The sequence below is a fragment of the Nannospalax galili genome, unplaced genomic scaffold, assembly GCF_000622305.1.
Source record: "Nannospalax galili isolate Female #2095 unplaced genomic scaffold, S.galili_v1.0 scaffold151, whole genome shotgun sequence".
NCBI lineage: Eukaryota > Metazoa > Chordata > Mammalia > Rodentia > Spalacidae > Nannospalax > Nannospalax galili.
The window spans coordinates 644953-663365 of NW_008332087.1; the positions used below are offsets into that span (position 1 = coordinate 644953).

At 38.2% G+C, this 18413-nt stretch overlaps 1 protein-coding gene across 1 annotated transcript in view; it reads right to left on the reverse strand.

The window, feature by feature from the left end:
- Sptlc3 (serine palmitoyltransferase long chain base subunit 3) overlaps nucleotides 1-18413 on the reverse strand; it is a 159081-nt gene that overhangs the window by 104633 nt on the left and 36035 nt on the right. The window contains exon 2 of the mRNA XM_008827197.3: nucleotides 13509-13694. Coding sequence (XP_008825419.1) covers nucleotides 13509-13694 — 186 coding nt within the window. The remainder of the gene's footprint in view (nucleotides 1-13508; nucleotides 13695-18413) is intronic.

An 18413-nucleotide genomic window follows, 5' to 3' on the forward strand; every position in this document is an offset into this window, starting at 1 on the left:
TTAAACCTGTTCTATAGGTTTTCTCTTCAGAAAGATCTTTACATTCAGTGTTATAAATTAGGGACCTGTAACTTCCTTGCAAAAACGGAAGAACCAATTTTCTGAACACAGAGAGCTTTTCCTTTGGGCATGGTGTAAAGAAGTTTGGCAGCTTGAGTATTTCTGAGATAGACAGTTGGGCTTGGAACCCTTCTTAGAATTGAAGATTTGGTTTAGTGATGGAATGATTTTGTTTTGGGCATGAGTCTTCCCCAAACATGTGGCTCCCTGCCTCTGCATGGGTGTATTTTTACCCTCCAATCTTTTGAGTAGTAATGAACTTTTTTCAGAAGCAACCAAATCCCTCCATAGATCAACATCCTCTCCTCTCCAGCAAGCTTCCCACAGCAATTTCACTACACCAGAAAATGAAGTTAAATTTGGTATTTCAAAAATAGAAGCACTGCAATAGGATTTATCTTCCTCTATCTGTAGATTTTATTTGTCACTTGGCTTACTCAACTTTTGTTTTTCTATGTGACATTGATAGTTCAGTGCAACGGAGGCAATGAGGGCACAGTCATTTGGGAGAAAGAGTGTAGGAAAAGATGAGTTCAACCCAAAAATAATCACAAAATAACTTTGTTCCTTCTGCAATATGACAATTATTTTATTTTCTTTAAACTTAGATGATAATTTCCCAAGTATTAAAAGATGCAACTGTAGATGATAAATTGAGAGTCAAAAAATTCACTACATAAATTAGAAATTTCAACTAGTTCCCTAATCAATATTCTTTTTAATAAATCATATTTCAGGACCTTATAAAGTGAATAGAGCATATCTGTGGCCCACTGTAAAAATAACTGCCAAATTTGGAAACATACCTTTTCTTATTTGATTTGACTATATGCCTGCTTGTTTGCAACTGGGCCTGTAATCAATCGCCAGTGAAACTTCCCTGTGATTGTCCTATATCCAGACCAGGCAGAGCAATCGGAGCTCTTTATTTTTACTAACTTAAAAATATTTCCATATGGAACTAGAGTCCTACAAGCTCCTGGGACCCTGCTCATATGAACTTACAGTAACGGTGTCAGCATGTACAAGAGCCATGCAAACTCAAGCAGACAAAAACCCAGCATAGAACTGGGGAAATGAACAGCAGACCCCAATCTTAGCTGAAGAAATATTGGCAATTGATTGCTGCTGGATGAGGAAGAGCTGATCTTCCTAAAGCGAGGGACTCTAGATAACTTGTCTAGACCTCAGTAGATGAACTTGCACTGAGGAACATCTGGGGACACTAACTTGACACAATAGGCCTCAACACAACTGACAGAATGTATGAATTCCAGTGGGAAAAGGCTATGGGAGGGTGCCAGTGGGGGAATGGGATAGAAAGATGGTTAGGATTGATTGAGATGTTCTGTATGAAATACACAAAAATTCAATAAAAAACTGAAAAAAATTGCTGTATTTTTATTTTATGTGTATGCATGTATTATGGGCATGTATCCAAGTGTACCCGTGTTGTGCAGTGCTTATAGAGGACAGAAGAGGGTGTCAGATCCCCTGGAACAGGAGTTACAGATGGTTGTTAGCCACAATGTGGGCACTCCAATTCAAACACAGGTCTTCTGTAAGAAAAGCCAGTGCTCTTAACTGCTGAGCCTTCTCTCCAGCCCAGCATTTGGAGCTTTATAGAGACAAAAAGAACTATTATCAAGTACCAGTTGTCCATTGATGTCTAGATTGACACTTCTGTTTTTATCTAATATTTCATTTAACATCGGTGTTTCCTTTAAGTAAACAGCAGCTTCTGTTAACATAAAGCTTGGAATAAAAGAGATTGTGTTTTCATTTTTGTTAGTAACTATTACTGTGTGTGTGTGTAGGTTGTACATATACATATCTATATCTCTATCTATCTATCTATCTATCTATCTATCTATCTATCTATCTATCTATCTATCTATCTATCATCTATCCTCTCTCTCTCTCTCTCTCTCTCTCTCTCTCTCTGTGCATGTACATCTGTGTGTGCGCGTAGAGACTAGAAATTAACCTTGGATGTTGTTCCCCAGGTACTATCCACCTTGTTTGTCTAGACATGGTCACTTATAGAACCTGGAACTTGTTAATGAGGCTAGACTGTCTGACCAGAGAGCTCCAGAGATTCTCCTTTTTCCACTTCCCCAGTGCAGTGCTGGGATTACAGACATGAGCCACTACATCCAGCTTTTTACATAAGTGCTAGGAATTGAACTCAGGTCCTCATACTTGCATAGCCAGAACTTTACCAACTGAGCTATCTCCTTGGCCCACAAGGGTGGCTATTTAAAACAGTATTTAGAAATATGAGAATCTTGAAGTGTGGCTAAATTTAATTTTTCTAGCATTTAGATGGTGGAGTGTCTTGATTTTAAATGCCCTCCAAAGGCCTATAGCAGAAGGCTGGTGGCCAGCTAGTGGTGCTATTAGGAAGTAGTGGGGCCTTGGTGGGGGAAATTGGGGCACTGGGATATGTCCTTGAAGGGTGGCCACTGGGACTCCATCCCTTTCCTCCCTCTCTTTGCTTTCACATTCTGGTGGCCATCCAACAGCCTTGTTCCACCATGTACTTCCCAGTGCAATGTTTTGCCTCACCATAGGCCAAAAGTGACAGGGCCAAGTGAGCATGGATTGAAACTTTTGAAAGTATGACTCGAACATCTCCTTTTTGATGGCTGCCTTTCTCACAGCAATGGAAAGCTAATACAAATGGAGATTAGATGAAGATGGCTCATGCAGTGCTTTTATGGAGCCTACCACTCCTCGAAAAGCCCATAAAAATGACATAGAAGTAGACATTTAAAATGAAATGATGCCATAAATGCCTAGAAAGATAATCAAGAGCATTATCAATGAATCAGACATATTGAAATATTACAAAAGACACAGCACAATTAAGTTCTAATCCATAGAGAAACAAACTAGAAGAACTTACGGTCCAAAAAATTGCAGGGAAGTCTTGTGTAGGTATAGGATAATAATAACTTCATCAGAGAGCAAAGGGCTATAAGAAGTTGATACTCAGGGTGGCTAGCAGGGAAGCAAGGTCTCTTCACCCTTCCTTTACTCACTGATTGGTATCAGTAATATTCTTGAGGTCAAAGCATTATGGGGTGGTGGGAACTGAAAGGAGGAAGAGTCCTCAGTGTAGAAAGGTGGGGGTGTCACACAGCAAGATGTCAAGCTCTGGACACTTATCCCATTCCACGTCTATGATTGTTCAAGGTAAAGGAATATGAACATGCCTGAATACATATTTATTTTTGTGGTGAGGACATCTAGGATATACTCTTTTAGTAAATTTAAAATACGCAACACATTATTAACTACAGTTAATAAACCTATAATTATGTTTGAGCATATTATGTATGTTTGAACAATTATAAGCATGTTTATAGAAACATAACAAAACAATACATCCTTTAGCAGTTAAAGAGTACCATGCCACAGCACAAAACCAGGCTAATAAGCTACAATATTAAAATGACTATTTTTTTCCCCTCAGGAAATAGGAGAATAAAGACAAGCAGAAACTATGAGGGGAAAAGTCATTTGTCCTACAAGACACAGGCTACATGCAGAAGACCCAGTGCTTCCCTAAAAGGCATGGCAAAATTAAATGGGGTAATGTAAAAGAAAGAAGAGGAAATTTTCCAGAGATGGAGTCAACAACTTGAATTCTAAGATGTAAAGGGCTTATCAAGTACTCATTGGAGCAAATCAGTACACAGACACATCCTACTTCAATTTAAGATCTCTAGAGTAAAATAAAAAAAAATCTTATGTGTTTAAAGGGGAGAATAAAGAATTATTATGTGTAAACTAATGGTCAGAGTGCTTTCAGAATTTTCCTTGTTACAGCAATGGAAAAGATTATGAGGGAAAATTATTTTCCACTTTAAATCTTGTACTAAGACAAGCCAACAATCAAATGATATAACCAACACATACATTACAAAATTTTCAGATAGTCGTGAGTTTAATAAGTGCAGACTTAAAAAAAAACTTTTACAAAAACTTATATTGAGAATTTCATACATGCATATAAGGTGTTTTGATCAAATCCATGCCCATTACCTCCCTTCCAGCACCTCCCATATCTCCCCATCATTTTTTTCTTTTTCTTTTTCTTTTATTTTCTTCTTTCATTTATTTATTTTTATGGAGCTTTTGGGCACTCTAACATTCCCCCCTCTGAAGAGATAACCCTAAAATCTTTTAAGGATTAGATACAAGCTCCCGAACTTTTGACATTTTTGGCCTTCAGAACAGAGTATGTTGCTAACAGGCCCAAGGACATTTTGACTTTTAGCCAAGAAACTGGCCATTTTTCTTTGGGGTCTTTTTACCCTAACTGCCTAACCAATTCCTACTTCCTATTCTTATCACACCATCCTCTGAAGGGGTTACCCAGATTGCCAATAGGGAATAGGGATGCAGACCACTCTGGAATATTGCAGACTTTTTTAAAAAATTGAGAAGATATTATCAGACTTGGAAAAAAAGAAAAACAAACTACAAAGAGATAGTAAACAAAAGAACATGCTGCGGACATTAAAACACATGCACAAATCAAGGGAACAGGATGGAGTTCAAAAGTAAATCTATGCAGTTTTTACCAATTAAACTTTGACTCAGGTGCAAGAACAAAAAATGAGAAAAGAGCAATTTCTTCAATAAATGGCACTGAAAGGATTATGTAGCCACATATCAAAGAATAAAAACTAATCCTTATCACATGTACAAAAACCAACTCAAAATGGATTAAGGCTTAATTTATCCTCTAAAATTATAAAACTACTAGAAGAAAACAAAGCTGAAAATCATTCTGACATTGATTTAGGCAGTGATGTATTTGGATATGATGTTAAAACAACAGAGAACAAAAATAAAAATATAAAATCGGGCTAAAATTTTTTTGTGCAATAAAGAAAATAACCAACAGAGTGGACAGATAACCCAAGAAGGGAGCTTAGTTGCTATAGTGCTTGCTTAGCCCACACAAAGTCTTGGGTTTGATGCCCTGCACCACATGAAACTGAATGTGATGGTACATGTCTATAATCTCAATACTCGGGAAGCAGAGCTAGGAGGGACCAGAAGTTCATGACTGTCCTTGGCTATATTGTCTCTGGAACTCACATGGTGGAGAAAAGCAACTCCTGTAAGTTGTCCCCTGACCTCCATGTATGTGACCTGGCTTGTGTACACCCCCATCCCCACAAATAAATAACTTAAAATGTAATAAAAACTGAAAACCCAAACCCTAAGAAATGGATGAAATATCTGCAAATCAAATAGATATAAAATATATAAGAACTCACAGCCAAGATAATCTTATTAAAAATAATAGCCCAAGTTAATAAAAAAATAGAAATTTCTCTAAAAAGATATACAAATAGCTTCCTGAAAAATATTCAGCATCAGAGGTCATCAGGGAACTGCAACCCCGAAGACCAAGGATGCATGGAAAATGGCCCTTGTACACGCTGATGAGTGTGAACTGCTATAGCCATTACAGAAAACAGCATATTCGTTCCTCAGAAAAATAGAAATGGGTCTGAAATAATGGTTTATCAATCTCACTTACAAAGGACATGTATCCTAAGGAAATAAAATTGTCTACAAGAGATATGTGCATAGTCATGTTAATTTTGTCTTGAATCATAGTAATCAAGATCTGGAATTAAACCAAGAGTCTATTGAGGGAAAAATAGATGTATAAATATTAGTATCAAGCAAAATAAAGCATAAACAAAAAGCAAATAAGAGGGAGGAGCCATCAAATCTATTGGCCTAAAGGACATTTATGTATTGATAGTTAAACGGTTTTTTTAGTTACACCAAAATACATAAGGAAAAAAACTAGCAAATCATGATCACGGTGGAAGGCATTGACACAAATCTGTTACTAAAGACTGGAAAAAGAACCAGCTAGTCTAGAGGAGTTCAACAGCACAATGAGCAAGTTTCCTGAAAGAATCAGCCTTTCAGACAGCTTGCATCTTGGTTTTTTTGTGGTGTAGGAATTCCAAAACAACGACATGTAAAACAGTGAAAGAATTCATTAAAGTGATACGTTTAAATTTTAAATAAGAAATTAGCAGCAGGTTTCTTATGTTAGAAGATGACATGGAGGAGATAGTACTCAAATAATATTGTACCCAAATAAAAAAATTTACCCAAATCAAAGAAAAAAAGTTTTTATAAGGAAAATAATAAAACTAGATTAATGAATATAAGACATGCTTCTAAGTGGGGATACTGAATTTGTGAAGATACCAAAATCCCATAGTCAACCTACAGATTTCATGTATTCTCAGCTACAGTGGTAAGTTTCCTTTTCAAAATTTAACACCTGACGAGTTAATTCTGAAGTACATATCGGGAAAAGAAAACTTCAAGATTTACTTAAAAATTACTTGACAACTAGACAACGGACAAACATGCCATAACTGGGTTAAATAATTAATGACATTGGAATAACTTAGAATATCTTTTGGAAAATTAGTCCTTCTATGTCACACAACCCATAAGAATATATTCTAGATGAATTTCTGAACTAAATGTATAAAATAACTACTCAAGTCTCAAAAGTACTGAATGAAGCTAGAGAAAAATTAGTTATTTTAAAATGAAAATTATCTTCCTAAATATGGCTAATCTTTCCCCCAAGAAAGCATAAAGGAACGTTTAATATATATATAACTGAGAATTTATGTGTAGCTCAGTATAATGTAGATGGAACTAAGAACTAATAAACAGTCTTGGACACACATTCAAAATAGGTAATGGACAAATTAGTGATAAAAGGATCTAGAAAAATAATTCTAAAGTAAATCAATAAGAAAGCCAATTTAATAAAAGTATGAACACAGGTCATGAATAGACTAAAGAATAAATATAAATGAGTAAAGACCATATAATATTATTACTCAGATGGATGCAATTTCAGACATGAATAAAAAAAAATGTTCACCCATCAGATAAGCAAACAAACACCCATAAAAATACAATGATAATATCAGCACAGTAGCATTCTCAAATATTACTTAAGTTCAAATGTTAGCTTGAGTTGAAAAGCAGTTTAGAAAGTTTTCTCAGAAGTTAAAACATATTCCTTAGATTTAGAAAGCTACTACTAAGCACCATTGTAAAATAAATGCAGATGGTACAGACAGACAAACTATAAGAAGGGAACGTAAGTAAATTATGACATACCAACATTGTGGAATACCATCATGCAGCTACTAAAAAAGAATGAGAGGGCTGTAATGGCATGGACTATCTCTCCACATATGCAGTAGTAAGGTAAAAACAAGTAAGTCACGTAGGAATATGCTAATACGATCCCATGTATGTTAAAGAAAGGACAGAGTATGTGAAATGAATATAAATGAAGCCACATATACAAAAAGGGCAGGAAGCGTATACACAGTGGTTGCTAGTGCATTGCTTACATAAAAAAAGCAAGCAAAAAAGCAAAGGGGCAGCGCATGAGTTTGGTAAGTATCTTGTTCTTGGGTTTGTCACAACCCATCCATTTCACAGACTGGGTGTGTTTTAGCTAATGTACTACCACACATTAGCTAGCTCTACCACATCAGCGTCAATCAGCCCTTCCTATTATCAAAGATACCCTCTTACTGAGTAAAGCAGAAAGCTGTATATTGTAAAAATTGCTTTGAATGACAGTTGCATCAATATCATGTAATTTGATACATACGCAAATGTAAATATATAGCTATCCTCAGAAATGCTGAATTCTCTATGGAAGGATGCAATCTGATTTTATTAGCTATCTCATTTTTTAAAATATTCTAGAACTTTCATATTTTGGATTTGTCTTTCCAGACTATCAGACATACTCTGATAAAATACAAGGGTGGAAAAATCTTCACTTCAGGAAGATAGGTAGACTTTTTAGCCAGAGGATATGTGGAACGGAGCCTTGTGAAGGGGATCACAGTATTAACTGGCTACTGATTTTTACTGAATTTAAAAATATTGGGGAAGGAAAAGAGCTTAAAATCATAGGATTGCAGCCTCCAGGGATGGGCTGGGGCACGGAGTTGCCAGTAGCAGTGCCAGAAGGAGAAAGCTGGTAAAGACAAACCCTGGAGAAACCAGCTGACTAGGAAGCCGATTAGAAAGCATGCCCAAGCTTGAGAGGATCCCGTTATCTGCCGCTAGTCAGTGCTGGTGGACTTCTAAAAGACTGCCACCATAAAGCAAGGGTGGGCTGGGAGCACCTTTGATGGGCCTGATGATAGGCAAGCTGGAGGTGTGATGAGTATCTGAGGATGGGAAGAGACAGTGAGGCCATCACCTGAGCGGTGGCCCCTGACCTTCGCTGGAGAAACTCTCGAATAGCAGGGCCTCTCAAACTTTAGTGGGTGTCCTCATCATCTCAGGATCATGACTGAGAGACTAAATCTCCGATAAGCAGAAAGGGCCACTGATAAGTTATAAAAATGACATGCTTCTTTCTTCTTCTTCCACCTCACACAAAGGCCTTGAAGACTTTTTTCTCCCACTAGCAGGGCTCCCTTTTCTAGCTAAGGGGTCCAGACCAGTTAAATAAGACCAAGGCAGGACTTGGACACAGTTTACTGAGCTTGGAGCTGGGACATACGGGCTCTATATGCCTTGCTGAAGTTGACCAATCCAAAATTAAGGGAGGGGACCTGCTGTATAACACTGAACATACTTAGAAGACACAGGCCTTTTGATTTTTCTGTCCCCTCCCCGCTCTCCATGGAGAGCTTTTTTCTCTGTGCATGTATATGTGTGCATTTCTTTATTTTTTAATAAAGTATGCTTTTTAATTCTTTAATTGGCAGAGAAAATGAATCTAACCAAGACCCCTAGAGAGCAACAATGATGAAATAACGATTCTGCTGCTGAAGGGTAGGGCTGGGTGTGAGACTTCTTAAAAGCTCTCACATGACACCATTAAGAAGACTCAAAGTGCGATTTCTGGGCCAGAAGCACTGGCTTCTCCTAGGACCATGTTTAATACTGCAGGATCTTGGTGTCACAGAATCTTGATTTCAATATGAAATAGCATTTTCATTTTCACACGACTATTAGAAATTTATATAATAGCTGTTGGAGAGGTGGCTCAGTGGTTAAGAGCATTGGCTGCTCTTGCAGAGGACCTGGGTTTGGTTCCCAGTACCCCCATGGCAACTAACAACCATCTGTAACTCCAGTACCAGGGTATCTGACACCCTCTTCTGAGCTGTGATGGCATTCCACAACATGGGTGCACTTACATATATACACGAAATACACTCATACATATAAAACAAAAATAATTAATAAAATTTATAAAAGAAATTTGTATAATAATAAACTTTGAGAGGGATTGCTCAGAAGTACTGATTCACTTTAGTTGCACTGTAAAATTACTCAGGAAGCTTGTATGTAGCCCATTACCCAGTCTTTACCTCATAGCAACTACATCAGGTTATCTGTGGGTAAAGTGTAGGCATTAGCTTCTATGAAAACTCTGTGATTTGATGCACAGTAAAGGCTATAAAGCACTAGCTAATACTACTATTTCACAACCTAAGGGCTAACATAATCAGTTCCTAGGGTTTCCTCAAGAAGCTCTCTAGATTCTTGTAGGCTCACACAGGAAGATCAGTGGTTGGGTAATCTGACATATCATCTGGTTACATTCATGGACCACATCCTTCATATTACTCAAGAAAAAGTCATCTGAGGCCATCCTGCTGTGACTTCATGATCCATAATGTGATTGCCACAAGATGAGCTTTAATTCGTGCAAACATGAATGTTTATCTTATACATTTACACAGTTACAACTTGCTGAATATTCTTTGTTTCAGGTAGGTACAGCTAGAGATGTGTGGGTTGTGTCTGAGCAGGTATCACCACTATTAGACCTACAGTGAAGACAGTTGCAACTGCGAAGTTTTGTACCAAGCTGGTGTGACCAGCCAGGCATCCGGTGTCACAGAAGTTGATACCAGGACCACTGCAACTTGAGCAATGTGGAGCTGCGGAGTGTGCCGTATTTGAAGTTAGACTGTTACATTGTTGGTTTACATAGCAATGTGCAGAGGTGTTTGTGATTCAATTCTAAAATTGCTTTTGTTAAAAAGACAAAGAAAGCATCAGTAATATCTTCAAGAGAAACTTGTAGAGAATACTCAGAAAAAGAGCAAAATGAACATTAAGAAAAATGTTTGAGTCTGTGTCTTTCTGTAGTGTCCTTTCCCTCGTTGGAGTCCACTGACTCTGGCAGTGGAGTGGACCAAGAGCGCTGGGCGTGTGCTGTCATCATAGAGTTTTGATTGGAATTTCCTATTCTTTTTGTTTAGTTAGTACTCAAGTGAAGCAGATGACAGGAATTATCAGAAGCTTTATGCTTTGGAATCAATCTCAGAGTATTTGTATAAGAAATCAAAACCAGGAAAAAGCAAAGAGGTTTTAAATTTAGGGCAATATTTCAGTTTGAGTGGAGAGGTCAGAAAATAGTAGGAAAATTAAGAAAAAGGAAAAAAAGGTGGAGGTAAAATTGGAAATGAAAGCATCCATTTATTCTGTTTTTTGACTCAGGGTCTCACTATGCAGCATTAGCTAGCCTAGACCTTGATATGTAGACCAGGCTTGCCTTGAAGTCACAGAGAGTCCCCTGCCTCTGCCTCCTCAGTGCTAAGATTAAAGGCATGTGCCACCATGCCTCATCCCCATTTGTGCTTTTTGAGATAAACACAATTGTCCCTCTCCTCTGCAACTTCAGGAATATGTCTGCTTTCTAATGCCACTTTGTGTATGGCTGGTTTGTCTTATGGGGCAATGTGTTCTGCAGCACTAGTGACAAACTTGTAGAATACAAAAATGTTCATTTTTGCTAAAAAGAAACTTAGGTTGTGGGAAAATAGCCTATTCCATACTTTGAGCACGACTTTTCAAGATGTGCTTCAGACAGATTATTAACATGAAAAAGATACTGACAGAAATATGGGTCATTAAAGATATAAAGAGCCAGGCTATAGATAGGATTGGGAAGACTAAGTTACATAACAAGAATGCAGTTATTAATAATTATGACCCTTTACTCTAAAAGACTCTAAATTTCTAAAGGGGCTCAAATGGGACAAATCAAAGGTATGCCATAAACAAGTATAGCTTCCAAGGAGTGTCGATTGAGTCTCTTCTGCCTGGTAGAGATCAGAGTGGAAACCATTTATTTTTATAAAGAAATGTGTGGATCTCTGTGAGTTCAAGGCCAGTCTGGTCTACATAGTGAGTTCCAGGACAGCTGGGGCTACAGGGAGACCCTGTCTCAAAAAGACCAAAAAAATGTGAATTATTGAATTATTTAATGTCATGCCTTCTTTCTGTGGTCAAACATTTTTTGTAACAGTGGAGAGACACATGTACAGGTGGATATATGCTGCCCACAGTGTGTTATTCAAGACAGAATGAATTGCCCATTCCTCTAGTTGCTGCCTGCATTAGGGATTTATAGCTCTCTAAGTACCACCTGTGCCTGAAGGGATCTTCCTTCCTCCACCAAGGTTTCTGGTGGCAGCTCCCATCCATGTGAATGTATGAAGGAACAGCATGCTTTCTTCAGTTCAGCATGTCTCTGCAGGACTCTCCCTTCCAAGGAGCACCCAGACAGACCGAGGCCTTAATTGGGTCTCTCATCATCACCACCAACACTGTCAGTGTAGGAATATTCTGCTCTCACGACTGTGACGTCATCTGCCTAAGCAAAATCTCTGGACCACCTCGTATCACATGCTCCCTTCTTAAAGAATCTTCGCCCTTGGCTTAGCTCACTCTTGCCTTACTACTTGCTCTTCAACCTTTAGAACTTGATTTAACTAGAAAGTTAAATTCATCCTGGGAGCCTTCATTGAGCACCAGGTTCAGGTTACGCACTTTTCAAAGCTCTTCTAATATCCTCTATTTTGTTCTCCGGTGCCTGTTATCAAATTATTTTTTGTAGTTAGCTCTTCAAAGACTAGGACTATGTCTGTCTTGATAGTCTTGTATTCTTAGGCTGTAGCCCAGTACCTGTCACAAAATACATGCTCTAAAGAAATTTGACTTGACTAATGAGATACACTTTAGCACATGCAGTACCCTTTTTTAGAGAACCATCCTTTACATCTTATTTGGCAAATTCTTGCTAACCATTTAAGCCCTAGGATCACGGCTTCCTAAATCTTTATGGGAATCACCAGACATATCCCTGTGACCCACATCACTTTCTTCCCTAGCAATCACTTCTTAGAGTAAGAATTGCTAGTGAGTCCTTTTGCACACCAGACTTTAAATTCTCTGATAGCAACATCTGTCTTTTCTATGAAGATTAGTAACTATCTCAAGAAAGAAGCTTACTTGCAAAAAGTAAGAGAAAATGTAATAATGAAGCTGGATCTGAGTTTTTTCTGAAGTTATACTTGGCTTAAAGAAATTCCAGAAAAAATATCCCATTCAAATTGTTTATAGTATATAAGTATAATGAGTATTTATTTTATCACTGCTTATCACTGCTTAGTACTGTTTGCTGAGTCATAGGATTTGTGGTTCTCTTGGTATGTTGAAGCTCATGCCTTATCTATGTTCTTTGCTTGGATGTGTTCAAAGCTCCATAACACAGCGCATACTTCCTGGTATTCACAGTATTCCAAAGTGACTTTTAAAGATGAAAGAGATTAATGGCACCATAAATTCTTTCACTCAGTTTGCAAAACGTTTTAACACCATGCAGGATATTGGCAGAAATCTGAACATAAGGGTGTTCTCTAGCTCAGTACTGAAGGAAGGTGATATAGACATTTACAAGCTAACTGTAAAAAGTAGCAAGGTAGGTGCTCCAAACTAAATGGTTGTACACCCATGAGACATTTGGCAATGTCTGGAGGAGCTCTTCAATGTCACCATGTATGTCATGACTAATCTAGTGCGGGGAGGCCAAGGATGCTGTTAAAATCCCTTCATTGCACAAGGCTGCTTTCTCTGCTGAGGAACTAGCCAGTGAAAGACATCAATAGTGCAAACATGGAGAAATTCTGACCTAGATGAAATAACATTTGACATTTCACTCAGATGTAGTTTCCTGTTTTAGAATAGGGCTTAGATAACACTGACTCTAGAAGACTAGAGTGCAGAACCACACAGATACCCTTGCTTCCTAGTTTGGTGTTTTCATCATTAAAATGGCCTTTTAACATATATTTTATGGATTATTATTTAAAGTAAATATTACAATGAATAGAAAAACGTAAGTTTAGTACCCGACAATTAGCAGTCATCTAAGAAATGTAAAAAAAAATGAACACCAGGAACTAGGGGTTAGTGGGTGGAGAGGAATGGAATTTATGATGAGTGACTTCTGGGCATATCCTTCTTTCTAGCTTTTGAGCCCAGGTAACTATTTTTGAGAAAGCAGACACTGACACAGATCCGGAGGCCCACATACGTACTTTTTGTTCGTCTCGCTCTACAGCTGCATTGCATTTTTCTATTCTCCATTTTCTCATAAAGTCTCTGAGATAGCCAAACAGGGTTCCAATTCCATATCCCATGTAAGTGAAAACGAAAACATAGAGGGGTGGTTCAGAGTAGGGTTCAAAAATGTTTTTTTCCAAGAAACGAGGCTTTCTGTTCTGCTGAAAATACAAAAGAAAACTCATGATTAACAATGATGTTACAAATACATGACAATATTTATATTTTTCAACTTTTGAACTTAAACTTTTTTGATTTTTAAAATTTAAAGAACACATTTAACATTATTAAAGCTGCTTGGAAAAATTAAATTGATCATTGAAGGGGATAAGCAGAAATACAAATTTTATTTTACAACCTATAGTGAAATAATTGATTTAAGAAAAAGTTCTCAATAGACACTCAAACCATTGGGGAAAATGTCAATGAGGGAACAGGGTGATTTTACGATTCTAAAGTATGATTCCATAAACTCCTTCTTAATCAGTCATACACTTGGGGTCATTGCCTTAATGAGGTAATCAAAGTACATGACAAGAACAACCAGCTGCTCTGTGCTCTTAGTGTGGTGTGGTAAGCCATGCTGAGGGTCACCTGAGAAACATTCACCCAGAATACATAATGTTTAATAATAAAAAGAGGAAAAAACCCCTTTTTCCTTTAGGACTTAGTGCCACAGTGAAAAGTAGCCTTTCAACATCACTCTACTCTAATTACCATCTCATTGACTGTCTCATAGCAGCTTTGCCAATATTTGCTCAATGGACTAATGGATAAAATATTTTAGAGACTGATATTTTCAATATTATATTTATACTTTCATTATTTCATTAAATCGGTATAAGTTTATTTCCTGATTCCTCATTTTCTAATTACATGATCCATTAAAATGTTTTGAAGGGCTGGAGAGATGGCTCCGTGGTAAAAAGCACTGGCTGAGGGGATTTGAAGACATTTTCTGGCCCCAGTGGGCACTGCATGACACAGGTGCACTTACACACATGCAGGCAATATACTCATACACATAAAATAAAAATAATAAAATATTTTAAACAATGTTTTGAATACTGTGAAAGTATAGCTTTCAGTTATAAAAATGTTAAATGTCTGCTGATATTTAATACTTTACTTTGGCTTACATATGTATTTAAATGGCATAGTATTTTGGGCTATGTTAATTAGCTACACTGATCAGTGCTGCAACAGACTTCCAGATCTTATCACCTTCATTTCCTTTATATTGTTTAAAACGTGCATTTTGGAATTTTTGAGTGATTTTGTTTCTACAAGATTTTCCCAACTCACAAAACAGGTTAAAAATGATTTGTGGTTAAATATTTTGATTTCCATATTACTTGCTCTTAAAGAAAGGTCAAAAAATTTTGAAAAATGACATCTAGGGACTGGAGATATGGCTTAGTGGTTAAGCACTAGCTGTTCCTCTAGAGGACCCAGGTTTGATTCCCAGCACCCACATGGTGGCTAACAACCATCTATAACTCCAGTTCCAGGGGATCTGATACCCCTTCTGGCCTATCTATTCATGGGCATTTGCACACATGTGGTGCACTTACATATGTGCAAGCAAAATGTTCATACACATAAAAACAATAAATAAAATATTTACAAAAGAAAAATTGACATCTACTACTTGAAATGTTAGGCCCAAACCCAGAAAATATTATTAAATGTTGTTAAAATTCCATATCTCCTTATTTATCCACTGTTTCTCAATGCTTCCCTAGGCATTCAGTTGTAACACTGATAAACATTGTTTCTGCTTATTGTGCCTTCTCAAAACACTATCCAATACTCTAAAATAAGAAGGCAGCATGGCTTAATATAGGGCATTGAGTGAAAGATGAGCTAGAGCTCGTAACCTTGCTTGGTATTTACAGTATTAATCGGATGCTTACAATGAACAAGCAATGTGGCATTCAAAGGTGAAAAGACAGATCTTGCTCTTGGTTTCCTGACCTCCTTCTCTGTTCTCATACCGGTCATGAAAGATGTAGTACTATTGTACAATTGTAGTGTGAACATTTCGGGCCTTCTCCTTGGCTCTGTTCTGCACATGATCTCATTTTAGCACTCATGATGACCCCGGACCCTGTTGAGATCCACCTAAATATCATGGTGTTACATATTTGGCTTCTTTGCCAGATTTGGTCTGGCAAGGAGTGAAATTCACAGGAAGGAAGATACAGTGAAACTTTGAGACTGGTTGGGTATGAGTCCAAGGAAGAGGAAAAAGGAAAAGAAAACTTCCAAGCAGCAGCGTGGTATTGCTAAAGATTTGGAAAGAGGAAATCAGGAGGCTGCTTACTGGAAGAGAAAGTCTTCACAGGACAAGCCTAGTTAGATGTGGTGATTGTTCACCAGGTAGTTAGGGATAGGAGAAGAGAAAGGCCCTTATTAAAATGAAGGATATGGGACTCTACTAAAATGAGGTCCAGTGTAAGTTGTGGTTGAAGGTGAATATGATAAAGAGCAAGTCAGAAAGAAAAAAATAGGAATAGACTTGGCACCGAATTTGTTGGCGAAGTGCTATTCTGGGCACCACAGGGCAGATGTGTAAAGGGTTAGCTAGTTCAGGTGACCTCAGGCCATTGATTTAACTTGCTCACAAATGCACCTTTTTGGCTGATGTGAAGAGGGTGTCTAAATTGTGCAGGTGTATGTAAAGAAATAGACTTCAAGGATATTAAGACCAGGCAATGGTCTAGCAGTTTTTTTCCCCTTTTCTGCCTGTGTTTCCATCTCTAAACTTCACATGTGGGAAAATCAGGTTGGGCATTTCTCTTGAAATTCACGGACCATTTTTGTTTGACTGACTCTGAGGCAAACTTGCTCTGTACATAACAGATTTAGACACAGCCCTCAGTTGCTTCACAGGCCAGGCATATACCACAGTTGTTCGCCCCTATGACTTGTTTCAAAAGAATATTATAAAGAACTTTTCAGCAATGTCTATCAGTATCAAACAGGATCTGCTTTCACATCTCTCAGATAGCTTCACTTATTTTTAATGTAACACAGTATAACAAATTAAAAATTATTAATTCCTTGAGAATTTACTACATTTTGATCATATTCAGACCAACTTTCCCATCTCTACCCCTACTTACTATTTCTCCAAACCTCATGCCCTCTATTATTATTTTTTTTTCTGAGTTTCTGTCTCCAAATACTCTTCCATGTGGGTTTTCCCTTGGAATTTGTTCAACCTACCAGGTTCCACACCCTTAAATAAAGTAGCTATCCTTCTCCCAGTAGCTATCAATTGCTAATAGTTCCTTAGGCAAAGTTGGAACTTCTTGCCCATCTCCCGCTTCCAGGGTAGGATTTTGCCTGGGTGGAGATTGGATAGGTCTTGTGCATGCTATCATAATTTCTATGAATTTATATGTGCAATTGCCTTGTTGTCTGGAAAACATCATTTCCTTGCCGTTGTCCTCCAACTCCTGCTTTTATTATTTTTCTAGTCTGCTTCTACAATGGTCCCTGAGCCTTAGGAGGACGGGGTGTGATACAGGTGTTCCATTTACGGCTGAGAACTGTGTAGTCTCTTACTCTCTTCATGCTGACAAATTGTGGGTCTCTGTGTTAATTGCTATCTCCTGTAAGAAGAAGAAGCTTCTTTGGTTAGAGTTGAGAGATGTATTAATTTATGGGTATAACAATAAGTCATTAAGAGTTGGTTTAATTCTATGTCCATTTATCAGAATGATAGTATAGGTTGTCCCCTATGGAGTGTGACTTGTCTAGCCACAGTTTCTTGGCCCTGGTAACAGTGCCAGGTATGGATTTCATGTTGTAAGTTGGGTTTAAATCTAATCAGATGATTGGTTACTCCCATAACATTTGTGCCACTAACTTAAATTTTATTGCATAGAAAATGGGAGACCTTCACTGACAGAAAGCTCCCTGAGAAATGTTGCAAGGTGTCTCAAATGGGATAATATCTCACTGCATGGTCAGAAGTGGTTTCTAGGTGTAGGTGAGCTGTAGGCCAGCACTGATGGGAAGTGGGACAGAATGGCAGAGAAGATGTGTGGTAAGTGAGGATCCCTGGGGTCAAACCTAGGACCTCCCATCTACTCATTTGACGGCCTTGTGAAAGTCACTTAATTTCTCCAGCTAAGAAATTTTGTTGATTCCTTGTCTTGGGGCCCCAGACACCTTGGGAACCAAGGCTGCTCATTGATCCTTTTCATCTGCCCCATTCTTTGTCTTGGGGCCCCAGACACCTGGGGAACCAATACTGCTCCCTGATCCTTTTCATTAAGACCAAAGTAGTGTCTTCTCTGGGCCCCAGGAGCACTGCTTCTGGGCCTGGCCCTGCCCTCAGCTCCCTCTGTTTCCCTGGGCCTGACCACCCACCAGCCTCTTTCTGGGACTCAGGAGCTGACCTTTCTTCTTCCTGATCCTTTGCATCCAGACCAACCCAGCTCCTCAGTGCAGTCCCCAGGAGCCCTTGGGGCCTCTTCCAGCCCCATCTGCCACCAGGTGCCCTAAACCAGCATCTTTCCTGGGCCAGGCTCCCAGGCCAGTCCAACCCCCAAATTCCTGAAGCCAAAATCGTTCTTGGAGGGATCCAGACCTTAGGAGAAAGCCTGAAAATATCTGACCCTCACCTGAATTTGGCCTCTGTGGGAACTCCTGAAGACAAAAGAAATTTGGCCACTCCAATATAAAATCAAAAGAGAGAACCAGAAGCTTAGAGGAACTAGCTTTTCATGCCCGAAAAGTAAAGCACAAAGACACATAAAGTTCACAAAAAGAAGCAGACAGACCTAAACTTGAAGGTTTGAGGCCACACAAGAATCAGAAACTACAAAAGAAATTCACATGTAAAAAAAAAGAGAAAAAATAATACC